This window comes from Heptranchias perlo, chromosome 25 (assembly GCF_035084215.1).
Source record: "Heptranchias perlo isolate sHepPer1 chromosome 25, sHepPer1.hap1, whole genome shotgun sequence".
In the NCBI taxonomy this organism is placed as follows: Eukaryota; Metazoa; Chordata; class Chondrichthyes; order Hexanchiformes; family Hexanchidae; genus Heptranchias; species Heptranchias perlo.
In genome coordinates, this window is record NC_090349.1 from 48,405,467 (window position 1) to 48,427,412 (window position 21,946).

The window sequence follows — 21,946 nt, forward strand, 5'->3', positions numbered from 1 at the left end:
TAGGGATTTCATGAAGCACCCGTTGAGTGTAGAAATGTCAGTGTTGTAGCCTTGGGAGCAGAAAGAAGTTGGCCAAGGACTGACTATTATGTGCTAAGTTACATTCTGGAATCTCTCTTGGTTTAGGGTATTTTTCTTCCCTTTCCCAGGGGGAGGGTGGGAGGGTTCCTGCTGTGTGCTGACTCTAGCCGAGCAGCTCTCTGACCTCTGACACTGCCACTTGAAATCTGGTATGGGAGCAGCCCTGGGGGGCTCTTCCTCTGCCCCCCGCCCACTCTCATCTCCCAGTTGGAGCCACCTAACTTCCACCCAGGATTCTTCTAAAGCAGCACATCTGGAGAAGGGACTTCATCATGTGGAGGATTGTGGGGGTGTACCAGCCAGCTGCCACTTCATGATCAGCACATGGGCTATATCACACTGCTCTACTTATGTAACAATTTAAAAATACATCAAGTATTTTTGTTGAACAATTTATATAATTGTACAGCTGTACAATGTATTGAAGTTATGAAGTAACAAGTGGGCACTGAACAGAATGCACTAAAGTTGGAAGGACAGCTAGTAGTAATTTGGTGCTAATTGAAAACCCATAGAAATAGCTGGTGTGGGCAATGGTAATGTTGCATTAGGGGAGCTGAGGCATGTTTTTGGGACAAAATAGAGGGTCATTTACTTCACAATATAACCTGCACTATACTTGCCTGGAACTGTTTCATCCTTTATGATGAGTACCGTATTCGTTCTCCTAAGCATGTATATCTTAAATTGTTCAAAAATACTACCATCTTCAAATTTCAGCAATATTCATTGAAAAGACTGTGATTTTCTACTAAGATAGCAAAGTTTAGAAGCTAAATAAAGTTGATATGTTTATTTTAAACAGAAGTGGAATGAGACAGCAGGAATAATTGGACTGCCTCTTCTTCCATGTAGATTTGGTAATGCCTGATATAACCTACCAAAACACCACCGACCTCAGCAACTTCATTACAGCAGCCTCTTCAACTGTAGAGTCAAGTCCTACAGATCCGTCCTTGTTTCCTGAGCAGCAGAATGTTACGGCTTCTTTAGGTATGAGCTCCCGGCCTGAAGTTTGTTCATTTTTTTTTTACTATGTTTTAAATTAATTTTCATTTCAGGTGGCTATGATAAGTACCTCAATAGCTACAGTGCTAAAATGTTGGAATCCCAAATTTGATTCCCAGTTTCTGTCGAGATTTATATTTGGAATTCCCTAGAAGATGAAGTTCAGTTTTGCCCAGATCACCTTGGGGAAATAGATGCCAGGAAGGGCCCCTTTTGTGCACTGCTTAAACTTTTAGTTATGCCTACAAGGAGTGATGTCAATGCTAACCCCAAACTGATGTGATGCTGGACTGGATCTGAATATCTCAAGATGGACAGTTGGAGTAGGCCCTTCAGCCCATTTAATCTCATCTCGTTTTCCAGAATATTAACCCTCCCGTCTTCCCATTCCAATATCTAGTAGTTAAATGAGTCCAGTGTCTCTCCTCAACCACTCTTCCTGGTTCTGAGAATCCCTACGTGGTCAGTTTTCGGTAAAATATTAAAATGCCCACGTGGCAAAGAAGCAGAATGCAAAATGGTTAGAAAGGGTTAATTAGTTAGTAACTGAGATTGATACAAGTGGCCTGGCCCTCCTGCTGGGCCATATGTTTGCGTAGTCAGCAGGCCTGCATTGTCTTAGCAATGTAGAGGCTTTGATGTGAGTCAAGGACTGGTCTGAATGTCTCCATGTTTATGGCAGATCAATATAGGGAACGAGCTTAGCCAAAGTTGAAAGACATTCCAGGTTGGGAGATAAGGAACAGAAGGAACAGGGAAGAACATTCCAAGTTGGAAAGTGAGGAAGTTATCCCCTTTGATGTCTAACAGCAGCATGGTCAGCACATGGATTGTTTATGATTGGTCGGAAATAATGTAACCTCGCATGGCAACCTATGCCCGGCTTATAATTGGTGTTGACCCTCGTTAAGTATGTTCCAACCCTATTGATTTGTATAAAAACGTGTGGATTTCTGTATGTTTTTGTTCTTGCTCTGCCAGCATAGAGGGACTCTATCAGGAGTCCAAATCAATGCTGCAGACTAAGAACCCTGCTATTAAAGATGTGTTGAACTTTAAAATGTATTCGACTTCAGTTATTACTGAACCAGACTGAGGGGAAAGAATCCGGATCGTCAGTTCCAACTGTTCATCACCCACAGTGTAAAGAACTACTGATTGGTCTCTGCCCCAAACACGCTCCTCACACCCTGACCCTATGCCCTTCTGCTCCAGTGCACCTGAAAGTATTGTTTTGGGTTTACTTTCTATGTCCCCTTAAGTATCTTGTACCTCCATAAGGTCCCTCTGAAATGTGTCTTTTTGAGGATGAAGATCTCCATCTTATCAAGTGGTTCCTGGTAATTCTTCCCTCTGACACCAGGGATTAGCTCTCCTCTGCACTGACACTAGGGTCTGAGTGCCCCCTTACTCTGTGACCAGACAGTACACAATACTCCAGGTGCAGCCTGACCTGGGCCAGGTACAGTTTCAGCATGAACTCTGGAGAGCTGACCTTTATTGCCGCCTCGCACTTTTGGGAGATGGTGAGCAACGAGTCAGCTAACACTTCTGGGGGTCTCTGTTTCTCGCTTGGCTACTTCTATTCCACCCACGTTTACTGTCTGGTCATCAGAGTACAAGTGCCTCGTATTGTCTACTGCCAATATGTAGTAATAATTTGTCTGTATTAAACTTAATTTGTCACTGATCTGCTCAGGTGCAAATCCTGTTCAGCTCTCCGCCGCGCTCACTGTGCTCCCCCCTCCCCTTCAAGATTGGTGTCATCTGCATGTTTACAGTCGAACCGTAGAAGTTTATAGCACGGTAGGAGGCCACTGGTCCCATCGTGTATGCCGGCTCTTTGCTAGAACCATTCAAAACTAATCCACTGACTTGGGGTTAACTAGTGATGTGATTGTTTGTTTGTTTTCTTCAATACAGAACTGGTTAATCAATCAGATCCCAAACTTCTAGAGGGAATGTGCGAAAATATGATTTTGGGGGCTGAGTATGTCTTCTTCTGGAAAGGAACTACGATATCTAAAGTCACTTTGCTCGTCACAGTGGGAAATGTTCCCTTGGATTCACCAGGTACGAGCGTTCGTCCATTTGTTTGCAATAACTATTGTACCTGCAGTGTTTTTAATCATAAATTTCTATTTGGTGACTCAATGATGGCCAGTTTTACACTTGTCTCACTGATGAAATTTAATGCCTGAATACACTACAGTCAGTGTTTGCCTGCCTCATCTCCATCTTCATCTCAATCTCCCACTGTCTTACTTTCCAGCTATTTTGACCCAAAGATTCAGTGCAACTTTCATTAACTCAATAAATGATCAGCTGCCCAATGTGACTCGGTCTGGAAACCCAGGTGAGACTGCAGGTTATTGCACCTTGCTTCGTATTCTGAGAAAGATTTATCAATGACAGTTTGGAGAGCGTGCACTTATATAGTTGTCTCATGCTGAGGTTAATTACAAGTTAATTTCTGTTGCTGCTGGATGTTTGCGGAGCGACCTAGAGCTGGAAATTTATCAGCACCTGGCAATCTGCTAACTTCTCTCAGTAAAAGCAAAGCGTTTAACCTGTAATTGGCCTCAGGACCTATTTAGACTACTTCCTCATTTGGGGGGTGGGGGGGGTTATCTGAGCAGCGACCTTTAAGGGGACAAACTAGCAGCTAAATGTTACAACCTTGCTTCAGACCCGTGGCTACCCATGAACAGGACTCTTCTGGTTCATTCCTTTTACATTGCTCGAGGATTTCGGAGCTTTCCTGGGGAGAGGAGGTGGGACAGAGTTTGGCCTGTCCAGCAGTGTTTGCAGGTCCATCAGAGCTATTCACATGAGGAGGAAGGGGGCGTTCCTGGGCTTCTGCCTCCATTATTGGACTCCTGCCTCCGTTGCTGGATTTGAGCACCAGCTGAGTGCAGGGGTGCTCAGTGACAAGTGGGGCTCCCGGGGAGAGAAAGGAATGGCCCACGCGAGTCGCCTATTACTCCTACTGTTGTTGAAAAGTGTCCAGGCTGCCAATCTTCAGGCCCCGTGGGTGAAAGACTAGAATGCAGGCAGTAGCTGCACTCTCGTTCCTTGACCCTTCCGCCAGCACTAGACCTTGCCGTGGTCAGCCCTGCACCCACCGGGGTACCTCAGGCCATTGGAAGGCTCTGGGCAGGAAATCCCAGCACTCCTCGCCCTGGGCAGGGGCAGCCCCCTCGGGTGCACTACACCTGTCCAGCCGGGTCGGAGGGTGGGCCAGGGGTAGCCCCCTCGGGTACACTACACCTGTCCAGCCGGGTCGGAGGGTGGGGCAGGGATAGCCCCACCGGGTACACTACACCTGTCCAGCCGGGTCGGAGGGTGGGGCAGGGATAGCCCCCTCGGGTACACTACACCTGTCCAGCCGGGGCGGAGGGTGGGCCAGGGGAGCCCCCTCGGGTACACTACACCTGTCCAGCCGGGGCGGAGGGTGGGCCAGGGGAGCCCCCTCGGGTGCACTACACCTGTCCAGCCGGGGCGGAGGGTGGGCCAGGGGAGCCCCCTCGGGTACACTACACCTGTTCAGCCGGGTCGGAGGGTGGGGCAGGAAAACCCTTCCGTTGATCTTATCGGAGTTGACCTTGAGAGCTAAATTATTGCAAGTTTATTATGGTCTTGAAACATTACTTGCAGACTGCAAATTATAGCTTGCGTGTTCATTTCAAACATATGTGACCATCTGTCAAATACACAGAATGATGGTGTCTGTTGTTTTCAGGTTACCAGACTGGCAAACCCGTTTTAGCTGCAAGTATAAGTGGCAAGACCTTGCAAAAGGCTCCCTTAAGCATATGGCGACCAGGTGATACATTTTCTTATGGACGTTAGAATAACAAACACTTTCCACTCATTTCCTTTCCGGGGAGGTGGGGGGGGGCAGGAAGACTACAAATTCCAATACTGTTGTTTCCCTTCTATCAGTTGATGGGCAGTCTTTCTGTCAAATAGAAACTGGAGGAATAAAATTACATATAAGGAGGTAAAATAAAGAAATAGAAAGCTAGTATTGTTTCAAAATAGGAATGAGTTAACACTTGTACTGAGGTGTTCATCTGAGCGGCATGTCCCATCAGCTGAAGTGCAAAGATTGCAATTTTCTTATTTCTGACTCAGTCTCACTTCATCCTCCTATTAATTAGTTGTTCTGAGATTTTAAAATATAATACTAAGTTTGTGCAGTATTGATACACTGTCACTAGTGCACTACTGCATCAGCATTCTGTCATCGCATGCCACTAGTGCACGATTACATCATGCTGTCATCATACATCACTGGTGCACGATTACACTATGCTGCCATCACACATCACTAGTGCATGATCACACAGTGCTACTAGTGCACTATTATACCATGCTGCCATCGCATGTCACTGGTTTTATCGCTACTTGAGCACTGAAGTAGGTCTGCCTACAGTTTCAGGAGACCTGATTGTCAGGTGACCTGACCACAAAAAACCGAATGACTCCTGACCCTCGTGTTGAGGTGAGCAGAGACTGGCCTCCATCCCACTCAGTGCGAGTACCAGTACCAAATCCTAGAGCACTGGCTCTGTATGATTCAGACCCCGAGTATAAAGGGGGTTTAACAGCATTAGCAAAATGACAGCAACTTTAGTGAAATAAAATTTCTGCTTGTATATTTTCTTAAAATTCTATTTTCACCCCTTTTTTTGTAGTTGGAAATGGATTGTGCTCATCAGCTCACACAACATCAGTCTTGTTTGGAGAGGACTCGACCTCTGGCTGTCTGTTAAGGCTCAGCAGTGATAACTTTAGAAACTGTACTGATCTCAGGTGTGTAACCTGCCCATGTATGGTTCTCTTAAACATAAAACTTCAACATTTATTGGGTAGAAACCTAGAATACCTGTGGAATCTTCAGGCTGTCGAAAACTTAATTACCTATTATATACAATGCATTAACTCCAAACACTTATTTTCAGACAAGTAAGAATTTTAATTAAAAGAAACTTGAGCTCAAGGGAAGATCTGCTCTAAACAATGGTCAGAACAACCTCTTCTCTGAACAAAGGACACAGTTCACATTTATACAGTTTAATTAGTAATGTCTGTCTATCATAGAATATGGGCGTACATGTACATTCTTTATTAGTTCAAGTGGTTAGTCAATCAAGTAGTGAGCCTGCCTCCTCTGGACATCCATAGCTCATTCCTGTTTTGGCACGTAGGCCTGAGAGCACTACCTCCCTAAAATTCCGAAGCTGGCTTATCAGTAGGGCTGAAGTCAGAATCAAGGCCACATGGCCTCTCAAGAAACTGTATTCTCATTATATTTTATAGCCAGCAATACCCTTATCTGCACGGGGGGAGGGCCAGACAGTACCAAGCAGCTGGACAGCCAACTTAATTATCAACGTACCAAGGACAATTGTGTCTTTCTGTGTGTGTGTGTGAAATTGTAACTACCCCATGTATGGGAGTCAAGGAGTCAAGGAGTTAACATTGGTCAAATACCCATCATGCTTTTCTTTTTTATGGTCAAGTAACTGTTCACGTATTTCTACATTAATGTGGTCTGTATGGTTTTCCACAAGGCTGTGTAACTGTCGGAGTTAGTCACAATTATGGTGTCCGACTACATTTTGGTCTTGCTGTTTTAAAAACGAACCTGTAACGGACAAGACTGTACACATGCATCCAAGTGATCAAATAATTCGCTTCAGAAAGTGAAAATGGAGGAGCCAAGGCGGGTATGTTGGTGGTACGACAGATTGGTGGGATGTGAGTGCTTCACGTCACTGGGTTAAGGAGACCGGGTACCTTTACTATGCCGTAGATGTCCGAGACAATCTGAGCATGAGTTGTCGCACACTACCTCGCAGTTGGCCCTAGAATGGCTTATACGGAGACCTGGGAGAAGGTAATCTGTTGACCCTTCCCAGCAGTAGAGGAGGGATGTGCCTTCACTGTTTTAAAATAAATAAATAAATAAATAAATGATATGATCAGGAAAGAACTTAGATTTAAATAGCGCCTTTCATGAACCCAATGAAGTACTTTAGAAGTAAAAACAGAAAATGCTGGAGAAGCTCAGCAAGTCGGGCAGCATCTGTGGAGAAAGAAACAAAGTTAACGTTTCAGGTCGATGTCCTTTCGTCAGAACGGACTTTAGAAGTGTAGTCACTGTTGTAATGTAGGGAATTAAAATGAAAAGCAAGCTGTATGGAGCACGTTACCATATTAAGCCAGCGGCACCAGCTCAGAAATGTACGGGCTGCAAAATTCAGACCCCCTGTAGCCATTTATAACTTTTCTCTGACTTCCAGTTACGTGTTGCTTGGAATTTTTGTCTAAATTGTAATTTGCATAACATACTTCAGATTGCCCTTCCCTGGTTGCCTCCTCTGCTTTCTATTTCAGCCAAGCCATGGTCTCGATCGTTGTAATACAAATAAAAAGAAATGCATAGCAGTTCTGTCATCGTCTGAGAAGAGAGGAGACAGGTTAATGTTTCCCGCGTAGACCCGTTGTTGGAATGTTCTGTTCTGTTCCGCACCTGAAATGTTAGCCAATCTTTTCCTTCTTTACAGATGCTGCTCCAGTTCCCGCATCTTCTATCTTTGTGCCATGTTCGTTGTGGCTGACGGGAGGTGTGGTGTTCTGAATAACTGGTTTTGATAGTTCATTTCACAGATGAGCTCTTTCCTCCTCCCTGCCCAAATGAAAACTCCCTTACGAGTGAATCTAGTGAGCCTGAATGACAGTTGAGGCTGGGATTCTGAGAGTCCATTGCTTTGTTGTAACAGGTATTCCCGAATCACCTTTGAAATAAGATGGGTCTACACTATAACTGCAAAAGTAGTTTCACTGTTTAGGGAATGTGTGGCGGCTACAGGCAGCGTTAAAGCACCACTAATACGTAATGACACTGAATCGTGCATGTGTGTTAGAAATTAAATATTAATACTCTTTTGCTTTATGGCAGGTATATTGTTCATGAAAACCTTCTGAATCTTGTGTCAGCAAATTATGTCGCAAGGAGAGGCAATTCAGACTCTACTGATCTGTCGGAATGGGTGCCGCTATTCAAAGGTATGTTTTTCCTTGCAGCTGCAGTGTGGCGTTTGGTACATTTATTTATTAAGTTACTTCAGAACATTCTGCATAAAACATTGAGCAAATTCCTATTTAACGCCCCTCCACATACCATAATCCATTACCTAAATCCAAGAACATGCAGAAGGAAGGAGCTTGTATTTATAGTTCACGTCCTCACAATGTCCCAACGTATTTCACAGCCAATGAATTACTTTTGAAGTGCAATCACTGTTCTATAGGCAAACGCAGCAACCAATTTCGGCACAGCAAGGTCCCACATTTAGCAATGAGATGAACGACCGGTTAATCTGTTTAGTACTGTTAATTGAGGGATAAATATTGGCCAGGACACCAGAACTGGTTGCTCTTTGATTAGTGCTGAGGGATCTTCTGCATCCACCTGAACAGGAAGGTGGGGCCTCGGGTTTAACATCTCATCCGAAGGGATGCAGCTCTGAATTCAGCACACTCAGTATTGCACTGGAAGCAGTCTGGAAGGACGTTTTCCAGATATGTCCTTTACAAAGAGTCTATTTCACCATTCCACTGCACTGTGCGGAGAACGACTGGGGCACCCTGATGGTGGTTTGTTTGCTTTTGTTCACAAGCTTGCTCTTTCAGACTGAACCAGACAAATTTACCATTCGAGGTGGAAGGTAGATTCTAACATCACCATCACCCCAATTCTCCATCTGATGGTATATTTGTTGAACTGGAAAGATTCAAGTGCTCAATGTTTACAGCTTGGCCTGTTGGAAGTCATTGTGGAATCTAGAAAACCTGCCTTCAGAAGTGGAAGGTATTTGGTCACTTGGCTCAGTGGTAGCACACTTGACCTTGGATCAGAAGGTTGTGAATTCAAGCCCCACTTGAGTACGTAATCTGGGCTGACACTTCAATGCAGTCCTAAGGGAGTGCTGTGCTGTCCGAGCTGCTGCTATTCAATGACTCATTAAACTCCAATTGCCTATTCGAGTGGACATAAGACCCCATGGTACTATTTGAGGAACAGGGAGCGCCCTCGGTGCCTTATTTCTCTCTCAACCAACTCCACTAAAAACAAATTACCTGGTTATGTATCTCATTTGCTGTTTGTGGGACCTTCCTGTGTGTAAATTGATTACTGCATTTGCCTACAGAACAGTGACAACACTTCAAAAGTAATTAATTGGTTGTTGAGCACTTAGGAATGCCCTCAAGACATGATCAAGTACTAAATAAATTCAAGTTCTTTTAATGTTCATTTATCGTCTAAGGCTGTAAATGAGATCCTTTTATTTTCCAAAATGATCAAGGACTGCTGCACTAATTTGTATTTTTTTTAATGTATAAATGCAGTTCCTCCCCAACAATTTAATGATTCAGTTGAAGATGTGTTAAGCGGTTGCTGCACTGAGATTCCTGCCAACTTGAATATTCGTTTCATCACAGCGGTTATTGGTGCAATTGAAGGAGTGCCGCAACGAGAGATACTTGGAGCTGAAGTTAAGTAAGAAGATGGGCATTGAAGTTATATTGACTCGTTGGCATCTCTCAAATTAAATACACTCTCAGGATTTAAATGCTGTACAGAATCTAACTTTTAATGTACAGCAATTAAATTACACGCTGATCAGTTCTGGTTAATTGTGGATGCTATAGGAGAGGTTTTCCCAGTTTTAAAGGGAACGCTTTCATTTTTGGCTGGGGGAAGGGAGGGTACGAGATAAAAGTAATTGGAATTTAAAGAGGTATTCTACACTAGAAGTGAAAACCTGTACACCTGCAGTTTATGAATTCTTTATAAACTACAGATTCACCTCCTATCCATATGTCATTGCAACGGGGCATCTTTATGTACAAAGTGAGGCTCCTCCACTAGCTGTTCTAAACCCTCCAAAAATATCTCTTTCTGGGTAAGCAATTGTGACAGGATTTGATTGGTGACCTTGCTTCCGTTTTCTGTGTGTCCACAACCTTTCATCACAGGTGGTCCAGTTGAAATCTAGTACGCGTCACCCGTGATGTTTTTCATCTGCATAGAAGGAATGCTGGATTATTTATTTCATGGAATCATACAGCACAGAAGGAGGTCATTTGCCCCATCATGCCTGTGCCGGCTCTTTGAAAGAGCTATTCAATTAGTCCCACTCCCCTGCTCTTTCCCCATAGCCCTGCAAATTATTCCTTTTCAAGTATTTATCCAATTCCCTTTTGAAAGTTATTATTGAATCTGCTTCCACCACCTTTTCGGGCAGTGCATTCCAGATCATCATAACTTACTGTATTTAAAAAAAAAAAATTCTCTTCATCTCTCCTCCATTTCCTATTTAAACAAGTTGGGTGAATGGATGTGTGTTCAGTTTTTCCACAGTGCCCTGGCAAATGCAGTGTGGAGGAGGAAACTCAGCTGCCTGTGGGAAGAATTACCTTCTCCAGTCCTTTTCGGTCAGCACGTCAGTTCAGTTTATCCAAATACCAGCACAGCCTGAGCCAATGGAAACCAGGTAGAAGATGTGATTGAAACTGCAGCATGAACTGTATCAGATAGTGTCACACTTTTTTCAAATGAAAGTATTTTATTGAGGATACTTTTATAAATGTTCTTGTATTGGAAATAATAACCATTAGTAACCAAAATTACATAAACATCCAATGAGAGGCCCAGTGATGGTCCAAGATGTCAGACGATGGCTTGTATGACCGGGGTTTGTACCTGCAGAATCCCCACATGGTGATTTCTAAATCTCCACTGTCCGTTAGGACAGGTGCTGAGCAGAAAGGTATCTCCTCGTAGGAAGGAAGGAAAATAAGTAAATGGTTGCTGATCACTAGATAGATACAGACCAGGGAGGCCATTCAGCCCATCTTAGCTCATCGATAAGAATTTTAAAAAACTTTCATCCAATCGTGCAATCTAATTGTTTTGTGAATGAATCTGTGGCATACCTCCAGGTGGCTAAATTAAAATTGGTTCAACAGGCTGCGGAAACAGGTCATTTACCCACCGTCTCAGCCAGGAAATTCATGGCACAACAAGACTTCGAGTGGAGTGAAATAATGTAAAACTATGGATAAAAGAGAATAACATACCAGAGTAAAATCAACCTCTGTGTTTCTGACGTATTCCAAATTAAGCTAAACTCCCTCAGTAGCTGTAGGGTAAAGGTCTCGGACTCTGCGATAGAAAGTCACACAGGTCAACAAGGCCTGGGTCTGAGTCCTAGTAAACACTGAGTTGGCCAGTACTACAATTTGGCTCTGTCGCACTGGGCTAGGGAAGGACTAGGTCAGCATTCTGAATGCTATACAGAAAGTCTTGTCTGCAGTTGTTTGGTGAGAACAGGATTGGGTTTGAATGACCCCTGGACACTTGGTGCTCAGGAATGGCTTCTTGGACAGGATCTGGTGGGCTGTGTCTCTATCAGAGAGGGGCGATATGGGGAATTTATTGGGAGAGGGAAAATGTTAAAACCCAATGGAAAAACTTTAAGGAGCCAGACAATTCAGATTTTTTGTAAAGTGAGCATACTTCCAACTAGCTCGGTTAATGTCTTATAATTGTGATTGAAAATCACTGTGAAATAATTTTGTTGACTAGTTTCCAGATTAATTACGTAGAATATGACTGCTCTCAAAATGACGTTTGCTGGCCTGAGCTTGCTTACCCATTGACAAGACGTTACACAGGTAAAGAATTTGTATTGATCCTAAAGTGCACTTCGTCAACCTGGTTCTATAAGACCATAAGAGATTGGAGCAGGAGTAGACCATTCGGCCCCTCGAGCCTGCTCCGCCATTCAATGAGATCATGGCTGATCTGATTTTTACCTCAACTCCACTTTCCCGTCTTTTCCCCATATCCTTTGACTCCCTTGCTGATCAAAAATTTGTCTAACTCAGCCTTGAATGTATTCAATGACTCAGCCTCCACAGCTTTTTGGGGTAAAGCATTCCAAAGATTCACGACCCTCTGGGAGAAGAAATTCCTCCTCATTTCTGGCTTAAACGGGCGACCCCTTATTCTGAGACTATGCCCCCGAGTTTTAGATTCCCCCATGAGGGGTAACATCCTCTCAGCATCTACCCTATCGAGTCCCCTCAGAACCTTGTGTGCTTCAATAAAATCTCCTCTCATTCTTCTAAACTCCAATGATTATAGACCCAACCTATTCAATCTTTCCTCATTAGACAACCCTTTCATACCCGGAATCAGCCTAGTGAACCTTCTCTAAACTGCCTCCAATGCAAGTATGTCCTTCCTTAAATAAGGGCACCATAACTGTACGCAGTACTCCAGGTGTGGTCTCACCAGCACCCTGTACATTTGTAGCATGACTTCCCTGCTTTTATACTCCATCCCCCTAGAAATAAAGGCCAATATTCCATTTGCCTTCCGGATTACCTGCTGCATCTGTATGTTGACTTTTTGTGTTTTATGTACGAGGACACCCAGATCCCTCTGTACCGCAGCATTTTGTAGTATTTCTCCATTCAAATAATATTTTGCTTTTTTATTTTTCCTCCCAAACTGGATGACTTCACATTTTCCCACATTATATTCCATCTTGCAAATTTTTGCCCATTCCCTTAACCTATCAATATCCTTTTGCAGACACTGTGGCCTCATCGCAACTTGCTTTTCCACCTATCTTTGTATCATCAGCAAATTTGGCCACAAGACACTCTGTTCCTTCATCCAAGTCATTGATATATGTTGTAAATAGTTGAGGCCCCTGCACTGATCCCTGCAGCACCCCACTAGTTACAGATTGCCATTTTGAAAATGACCCTTTTATCCCGACTCTTTGTTTACTGTTAGCTAGCCAATCCTCTATCCATGCCACTATATTACCCCCAACACCATGAGCTGTTATCTTGTGCAGTAATCTTTTATGTGACACCTTATCGAATGCCTTTTGGAAATCCAAATATACTGCATCCATTGGTTCCCCTTTATCCACCCTGTCTGTTCCTTCCTCAAAGAACTCTAATAAATTTGTCAGACGTGATTTCCCCTTCATAAAACCATGTTGACCCTCCTTGATTGTATTATGAGTCTCTAAATGTCCTGCTACTACTTCCTTAATAATGGATTCTAGCATTTTCCCAATGACAGATGTTAGGCTAACTGGTCTATAGTTACCTGCTTTCTGTCTCACTCCCTTCTTGAATAGGGGTGTTACGTTTGCGGTTTTCCAATCCGCTGGGACCTTTCCAGAATCGAGTGAATTCTGGAAGATTACAACCAATGCATCCACTATCTCTGTAGCCACTTCCTTTAAGACCCTCGGATGCAAGCCATCAGGTCCAGGGGGCTTGTCAGCCTTTAGACCCATTAGTTTACCTAGTACTTTTTCTCTAGTGATAGTGATTGTTTTTAGTTCCTCCCTCCCCTTTGCCCCTTGATTTTCTACTATTATCGGTATATTATTAGTGTCTTCTACCGTGAAGACAGATACAAAATATCTGTTGAATTCCTCTGCCATTTCCTTGTTTTCCATTATTATTTCCCCAGTCTCATTCTCTAAGGGACTAATGTTTACTTTAGCTACCCTCTTCCTTTTTATATACTTGTTGAAGCTTTTACTGTCAGTTTTTGTATTTCTTGCTAGTTTACTCTCATAATTTATTTTCTCCCTCTTTGTTATTCTTTGGGAAAACTTTAAAAACCAGCAATCTTCGGGCTTACCAGTAATCTTTGCCATGTTGTATGCTTTTTCTTTTAACCTGATACCATCCTTGACTTCCTTAGTTAGCCATAGTTGGTTCACCCTTTTTGTGGAGTCTTTCCTCCTCACAGGGATATATTTTTGTTGCGAGTCATAAAATATCTTTTTAAATGTTTGCCACTGCTTATCCACCATCATATCATCTAATCTGTTTGCTTAGTCCACTTTATCCAATTCTGCTCTCATTCCTTTATAATTGCCCTTATTTAAGTTTAATACAGTAGTTTCAGACCCAAGATCCTTGCTGTCAAACTGGATGTGAAATTCTATCATGTTATGATCACTGCTTCCCAAGGGATCCTTTACTTTGAGATCATTAATTAATCCTGTTTCGTTACCCATTACCAGATCCAAAATGGCCTGTTCCCTGGTTGGATCCCCAATGTATTGGTCTAAGAAACAGTCCCTCATACACTCTATGAACTCCTCCTCAGGGCTATTTTTGCCAATTTGATTTGTGCAATTTTTGTGGAAGTTAAAATTGCCCATGATTATTGCATTACCTTTTTTACAAGCCCCCCTTATTTCCTGATTAATATTTTGCCCTACAGTGTAGCTACTGTTCGGGGGCCTATATACTACTCCCACCAGTGATTTCTTTCCCTTGCTATTTCTTACCTCCACCTAAATTGATTCGACATCTTGATCTTCTGAGTCAAGATCATTTCTCACTATTATGTCAATTTCATCCTTTATTAACAGAGCTACCCCACCACCTTTACCTTTTTTCCTATCCTTCAGAAATGTTAAATAACCCTGAATATTTAATTCCCAACCTTGATCACCTTGCAACCACGTCTCTGTAATGGCCACGAGATCATACCCATTTGTTTCTATTTCTGCCGTCAATTCATCGATCTTATTACAAATGCTGCGCGCATTCAGATAAAGAACCTTTAATTTTGTCTTTTTCCCATTCTTTCCTACCCCGGCCCCATTTGCTAGTGCACTCTTATGTTTGTACGCTCTGTCCCTTCCTGACACACTCTGTTTATCATTACCCCCATCACTTTCCTGTACTACTTGCTTGTCTTTTCTCTTTATCAATCTAAACTTCGCCCCACCTGAGCCCTCCCCCCCTCTATTTAGTTTAAAGCCTTCTCTACCGCCCTAGTTATTTGGTTTGCCAGAACACTGGTCCAAAACTCTGCTACCTGCTTCCTATCCCGCAGCAAGTCACAATCGCCCCATCACACCCGTCCTCTGACCGACATTGGCTCCCGGTCCCCAACACCTTAAATTTTAAAATTCTCATCCTTGTGTTTAAATCACTCCGTAGCCTCGCCCCTTCCCAATCTCTGTAAACTCCTCCAGTCCTACAAAGCACCCCCTCCCCCCCCCAACCCGAATTCTCCATTTCCCTGACTCTAGTCTCTTATGCATCCCCCTTTGACCCACATTTAGTGACAGTACCTTTTGTTCCCTAGATCCTGCTCTCTGGAATTCCCTTCCTAAACCGCTCTGCCTTACCCACCTCCCTTTCTTTCTTTAAGATCCTTCTTAAAACCCACCTCTTTGACCAAGCTTTTGGTCACCCGTCCTAATTTCTTTTTCTTTGGCTCGGTGTCGATTTTTGTCATCTCTGAAGTGCCTGAGACATTTTTCTGTGTTAAAGGCTCTATATATAAATGCAAGTTTCTGTTGTATTACAGCCAGCAAAACAGACCAGTGGCTGACGTGACTGAGCTGTTGTGATGTGGGTACTGTGCATGTGTGGAAAATAGTCCCTCGTTGTCAGGCCATTTGAGCGTAATATCTGGCTGTGAGCTCATGTGTATGCTCTAGGGGTCTGCAACAGCATCCTGGGGGTCCAGAAGGTTGGCCTGTCACCAGATTTCTAAATTTGGTAACTTGCTACTAATTATTTTCCTTGCTGTAAAGTAACACATGTTTTCTGGAATTAAGTAATTTTTTTTTGAGTAACTGACACTATCTTTCACAAAGAAAAGTGAACTTGCATTTATATAGTGCCTTATTACTGCCTCAGGGTTTCCCAAAGCGCTTCCAACCAATTGATTATTTTCTAAGTGTAGTAACTCTTTTGTAGACAAACATTGCAGTCTTTTGTGCACAGCATGATCTCACAAGCAGTAAATGATTGACCACATAATCTGTGTTTAGTGGTCTTTGAGGAAGGAATATGGGCCAGGACACTGCAAGAACACCTTGCCCTTCAGATAGTGGCAAGGGTGTCTTAATGTCCACCTGAGAGAGCAGACGGGACCTCGGTTTAACATTTTATCTAAAAGACGGCACCCCTGACAGTGTAGGACTCCCTCAGTACTGCACTGGAGTGTCAGCCCAGATTACGGGGCTTGTTTTAGGACAGACAGCCCACAGGATTGTGTCAGTATTTCTGAGAGAGTGTCATTATTTGCAGAGGCCTCTCACAGAATTTGAAAACCTGTATGTAAAGATACTTGATTTTATTTGCTTTTAAATGATAAAAATACAGACCCAGTCGACTTCTTTCATTTATTCATAACGGGAAAATTTGAACCTCCTCCTACCGGTTAAAGGGATCAAAACATTTAAAAGTCCAAAATAACTTGTGATTTCTGTGTTCTTTACCAGGTGAAGCATACTCTCAGTCGATTGCTCAGGGAATGGTGCTGGTGTTCCTCTTCCTAGTGACGGCAATATTGGGAAGCCCCTGGAACACAATCCGCAAAGCTTGGAATAGTGCCACGTTTTATTAGACCACTGCAGCAAATGCATTCCACAAATATTTCATTGCATTCTATTTATTCCTTTTTACTGAATAACTTGTGCTGCAAAAAGGTTCACAAGACACATGAGGGACTAGAAATGCCATTTAGCTCATCCATTCAGAGTAAAACCTACAGTCCCGCCTCACCTTCATCGCAATGCCCAGCTGCTTCTTAAATGGTTCCAAGGTTTTTGCCTCTCAGTCCACAAGTTGATCACTCGTTTGGTGAAGACTGTTCTGGCGTGAGTCCTAAAGTTGCCTTTTACAAGGATTGCTGCTTTAAATTTTTTTTACATCTCTCCCTCTCTCACAAACACATTAAAATATCCCTTTGCATCTGTTCTTATTTACAATATTGTATATATTTGGAATGTAAAATTTCAGTAACTTTAACATAGCGCTAACTTTTTATATGTAAAAGATTTTACTACATATTTATGTAGTTGTGTTGAGATGCAGGTGAATATGTAAAAGCTGATTTTTGAATAAATGTTATTTTATACTTAATTTTGGGCAGTGCATTGTATTTTGGTTCTATGCACTAACTTTGGGATTTTGCCATATGCTGCAGCAAGTTAAAACATCAGACGTACCTGTAGTGATGAAAGCTCATTGCAGATTGAAGGGGAATTCTGTTGTGTGCTGAATGAAATAAAGCTGTGTATCTCTACTTTTTGTGGGAAATGGAGAGACAAAAAATGGCTGTGTGCACATTTATGAAGCTTTATCAACAGTACAATTTGTGTGTTGTACCTTTTAAGCTTGCTGGACCTACGTAATGAACTTAACGTATGTGCCTTGAAAGGGACACTTAAGATTGCCAGAGGAGGGAGATGAGACAGGACAGCTGTACATCATCTGAGATAATAGTGCATTCTGATGTGAACTACACAGTGTGTGAACTAACAATAACTTGCATTTATATAGCACCTTTTAATGTAGTCAAATGTCCCAAGGTGCCTGGAAAGAGAGAGCCTTCAGACATTGGTCTACAATGAAGACTTAAATGTTGGAAACACACAGTGGCCATCAGTTTCACAAGGAGAAAAATATTTAAGATTAAGAAAGCTGATGTTTAACAATGTGGATTTTTTTAAGATGAAAGTCATTTTTACAGAACTCCATTTATTTCTGCTAACTTGCTATGAAACATATACCTCTCTGTAAACATACAAAAGTCACAGATGGGGGACGATGCCCCTCATTTAATGGTGATTTGACTCTAATAGATATAAAGTTAGTGAGAGAAAAGTCAAGTACTCCATAATATAATTGAAATTGTTATGAGAGGTACTCCTGGGGACCTTGCTATGTCAGAAAGAAAGAAGAATTTCCATTTATATCGCACCTGTGATATCCTCAGGATGTCCCGAAACGCTTCACGGGCAATTAACTACTTTTGAAAAGTAGTCACGTACACAAACGCAGCAGCCAGTTTGCGCACAGCAAGAAGATAATGACCAGTTAGTCTGTTCTGGTGTTGATTGAGGGATAATGTTGGCTAAGTCACTGGGAGGAGAACTCTGCTCTTCATCGAATACTGCCATGGGATCTTTTACATCTACCCGAACGGTTTAACATCTCATCCAAAAGATGTTGCCTCCAACAGTGCAGTACTAGATTCTACATTCAAGGCCTGGAGTGCAGCCGGAGCCCACACCCTTCAGGTGTGACAGCTCCCACTGATGGTGTCAGGCCAGCTCAATGAACATAAGCTGCAAGCTCACATTAGTCACAGGAAGCTTGTAGCTTCTTGTATCCCTCTGCAATGAGATACTTAAAGGTCTTGCTCCTCTTCCCCAACCAGCCCCAAAATCTGCCAATCTAACTTAGAAAAAGCAAAGCTTTCACATTTTGTTGTAACGTTAATGACTTAAAATAATTGTTGTCTTACTCTCCATTAGTTCTATAGAAATAAACCAGCTTATCAGTATCAGTAATTTAAAAAAAAATAATTGTGACAAAACAGAAATTGCAGTTCAACGTATATGAGTGAATCTAATGGCTTTGCTCACGATTGGTCAGACTAAATAGTATGTATTGTCGGGCTGAAGTTTAAAGACAGTTGCAGGTGTGTCGCTTGCTGAGAGATGGCAGGTGCCAACCATGTAAACAAGGCTCTGAACGATAAGGTGTTAGAATATACATCTTGTTAGATGTTAACTTTTCACGCTCACGCTGGTCAGTAAATTGTTCAGAGGTAACGAGAAGAGACTGAGTTACTGCCAATTCATCGGTGGAGGGCACAGCTTTGTTGTGGCCACGTCAGGCTCTTTTGATCATGCTGCTGGATGCCCAGTCAGAAAGAGATTCTTGGCCAGTTCAGCAGCTCCTCTTGTTCTATTGTACAGGTGGCCTTATGAAATCTCCTGAGACTTCCCCTGAAATATAAGCTTTGTGTTGAGAGCACTGGTCCAGGTTGAGTGTTATTAGAAGAGTTAGTAAAGTTTGTGAATGGTGGAGCTGCAAGTTAAATGTTGGAATCAAGTGAAATCTGCAGTGTTGATCTCTTGCTGTTTAATTTTTACTTTAATAAGCCTAAACTACAGCCTAAGCCCCTTTCTGACTGTTATCTAAACACTTGGGGGACATGAGAGAGCATGTGTCATTTATAGGAACAGGAGTAGGCCATTTAGTCCCTCGAGTCTGCTCTGCCATTCAGTGAGATCATGGCTGATCTGTGACCTAACTCCATATACCCACCTAGCCCCATATCCCCTAATACTTTTTGGTTTACAAAAATCTCTCAATCTCAGATTTAAAATTAACGATTTGAGCTAGCATCAACTGCCATTTGCAGAAGAGAGTTCCAAACTTCTAGCACCCTTTGCGTATAGAAGTGTTTCCTAAATTCACTCTTGAATGTCCTACTCTAATTTTTAGGCTATGTCCCCTAGTCCTAGACTCCCCAACCAGTGGAAATAGTTTCTCTCTATCTACCCTATCAGTTTCCCCTTAGTATCTTGAAAACTTCGATCAAATCTCCACCTAATCTTCTAAATTCTAGGGAATACAATCCTAGTTTGTGTAATCTTGGAGTCCAGATATCATTCTAGTAAATCTATGCTGCACTCCTTCCAAGGCCAATATGTCCTTCCTAAGGTGCGGAGCCCAGAACTGAACACAGTACTCCAGGTGTGGTCTAACCAGGGCTTTGTATAGCTGCAGCATAACTTCTACCCCCTTGTATTCTAGTCCTCTAGGTATAAAGGCCAGCATTCCATTAGCCTTTTTGATTATCTTCTGTACCTGTCCGTGACATTTTAATGATCTATGTACGTGGACAGGTACTAAGTCTCTTTGGGCCGCCACTGTTTCGAGCTTTTCACCGTTTAGAAATCCTTTTTAGGTCCAAAGTGGATGACCTCACACTTGCCTACATTGAAATTCATTTGCCACAGTTTCACCCATTCACTTAATCTATTAATATCTCTGTAATTTTATGCATCCATTTACAATGCTGCGTATCTTTGTGTCATTGATAAACTTGGATATGTGGTTCTCTTTCCTGTCATCTAAATCATTAATGAATACAGTGAATAGTCACATCCTGCCAATTTGAGTACTTGCCCATTATCCCTACTCTTTGTCTCCTGCCACTCAGCCAATTTCCTAACCAGGTCAATAATTTGCCCTCAATTCCATGAGCTTCAACTTTAGCTAACAGTCTCTTATGAGGGACTTTATCAAATACCTTCTGGAAGTCCAAATAAACAACATCCATAGACATTCCCCGTCCGTTACTTTGAATTTTTTTTTTAAAGAAATGACTAATCAGGTTCATCGGGCATGACCTACCCTTTACAAATCCATGCTGGCTCTCTCTGGTCAGCTGAAAATTTTCAAGGTGTTCAGTCACTCGATCCTTGATTTATGGACTCTAGCAATTTCCTGACAACAGATGTTAGGCTAACTGGTCAATAATTCCCTGATTTCCCCACTTATCTTTCTTAAATAGTGGAGTGACGTGCAATTTTCCAATCTAAAGGAACTGTTCCTGAATCGAGAGAACATTGGAAGATTATAGTTAGCACATCTGAAATGTTCTCACCTACTTCCTTTAAAATTCTGGAATGGAAACCATCTAGTCCTGGGGATTTGTCACTTTTTAGTGCCATTATTTTCTTCATTACTGTTAATTTGCTTATGTTAATTATAGTGAGTCCCCATCCCTGATTCAAAATTAGTTTCCTTGGGGTGTCCAGCATGCTATCCTCTTCCTCTACTGCAAATACTGACACACAGTAATTATTTAATATATCTGCCATTTCCTTATTTTCATTTACAATATTACCATTACCAGTTATTAAGGGGCCCATATTTCTCTTGACCACCCTCTTTTTCCTAATATAAATGTAAATATTTTTTGAGTTGATTTTCTCTCTTCATTTTCTCTTGCTATCCTTCTTGTCGCTCTGTGTTCTTTGTATCTCTCCTAGTTGCCAGGACCTGTGCTCTTTTTTTGCATTTTTGTATGCTTTTTCTTTTAGTTTTATGTTGTCCCTTTCCTCTTGTTACAAGGGTGTTCTATTTAACCCTGATTAGCGCTACATTGCCAGATATAGCGGCTATATGGTCACATCAGTTCATAGTGAATGAGGAGTCGCCTATCGGACTGGTTCTTGGTACTAAGCCAGAGACAAACCTCTGTTAAAGCCTGTCATAATATCCAGGTTGATGCATTTGTTTTTAACATATTTGGTGTGTTTTTATTTGCAGTAAAAATTTCAGTCGAATAAGAAATACATAGAAGTTACAAAGCAGGCCATTCAATCCAATTCCGAGTCGCTGTTTACCATCCATGGAAACAAATAGTTCATATCATACGAAATAGCAGAAGTAGGAACGGGTGTAGGCCATTCAGCCCCTCGCGCCTGCTCCGTCATTCAATAAGATCAAGGCTCATCTTTGGCCTTAACTCCACTTTCCCGGCCGATTTCCCCCTATCCCTGATTCTCTTAGAGTCCAAAAATCTATCTCTCTCAGCCTTGAGTATACTCAACGACTCAGCATCCAGATCCCTCCGAGGTAGAAAATCCCAAACATTCACAACCCTCTGAGGTTGTGGGTTCGAGCCCCGCTCCAGAGACTTGAGCACCTCCAGCCAGGCTGACCCTCCAATGCAGGACTGAGGGAGGTGGTGAAAACCTCAAGTTCTTTCTTAAACTGTAAACCTCTGATTCCAGGTTTTTGTTTTGCGGTGAATTATTGTGTAATTATTAATCTAGTTATCAATGACAGTAAGGTTTTCAGTGAACAGAGCTAATTCTAGCATCCCTGCAGCCCACCCGTCAATCATGCGGCCGGGGGGGGCGGGGCCTGCGGCCTGCAGCGTCACTACCCGGAAGCGGCG

General features: G+C 42.5%; 1 protein-coding gene across 2 annotated transcripts in view; it reads left to right on the forward strand.

Annotated features, from left to right (window-relative positions):
• tctn2 (tectonic family member 2) overlaps nt 1–17,100 on the forward strand; it is a 36,297-nt gene extending 19,197 nt beyond the window's left edge. For both annotated transcript variants that reach the window (XM_068006249.1, XM_068006250.1), the window contains exons 9-18: nt 937–1,074; nt 3,013–3,162; nt 3,362–3,445; nt 4,832–4,915; nt 5,790–5,907; nt 8,060–8,166; nt 9,511–9,661; nt 10,515–10,658; nt 11,753–11,841; nt 16,458–17,100. In XM_068006249.1, coding sequence (XP_067862350.1) covers nt 937–1,074; nt 3,013–3,162; nt 3,362–3,445; nt 4,832–4,915; nt 5,790–5,907; nt 8,060–8,166; nt 9,511–9,661; nt 10,515–10,658; nt 11,753–11,841; nt 16,458–16,582 — 1,190 coding nt within the window. In that variant the 3' untranslated portion in view covers nt 16,583–17,100. The remainder of the gene's footprint in view (nt 1–936; nt 1,075–3,012; nt 3,163–3,361; nt 3,446–4,831; nt 4,916–5,789; nt 5,908–8,059; nt 8,167–9,510; nt 9,662–10,514; nt 10,659–11,752; nt 11,842–16,457) is intronic.
• Nucleotides 17,101–21,946: the final 4,846 nt, after the last annotated feature.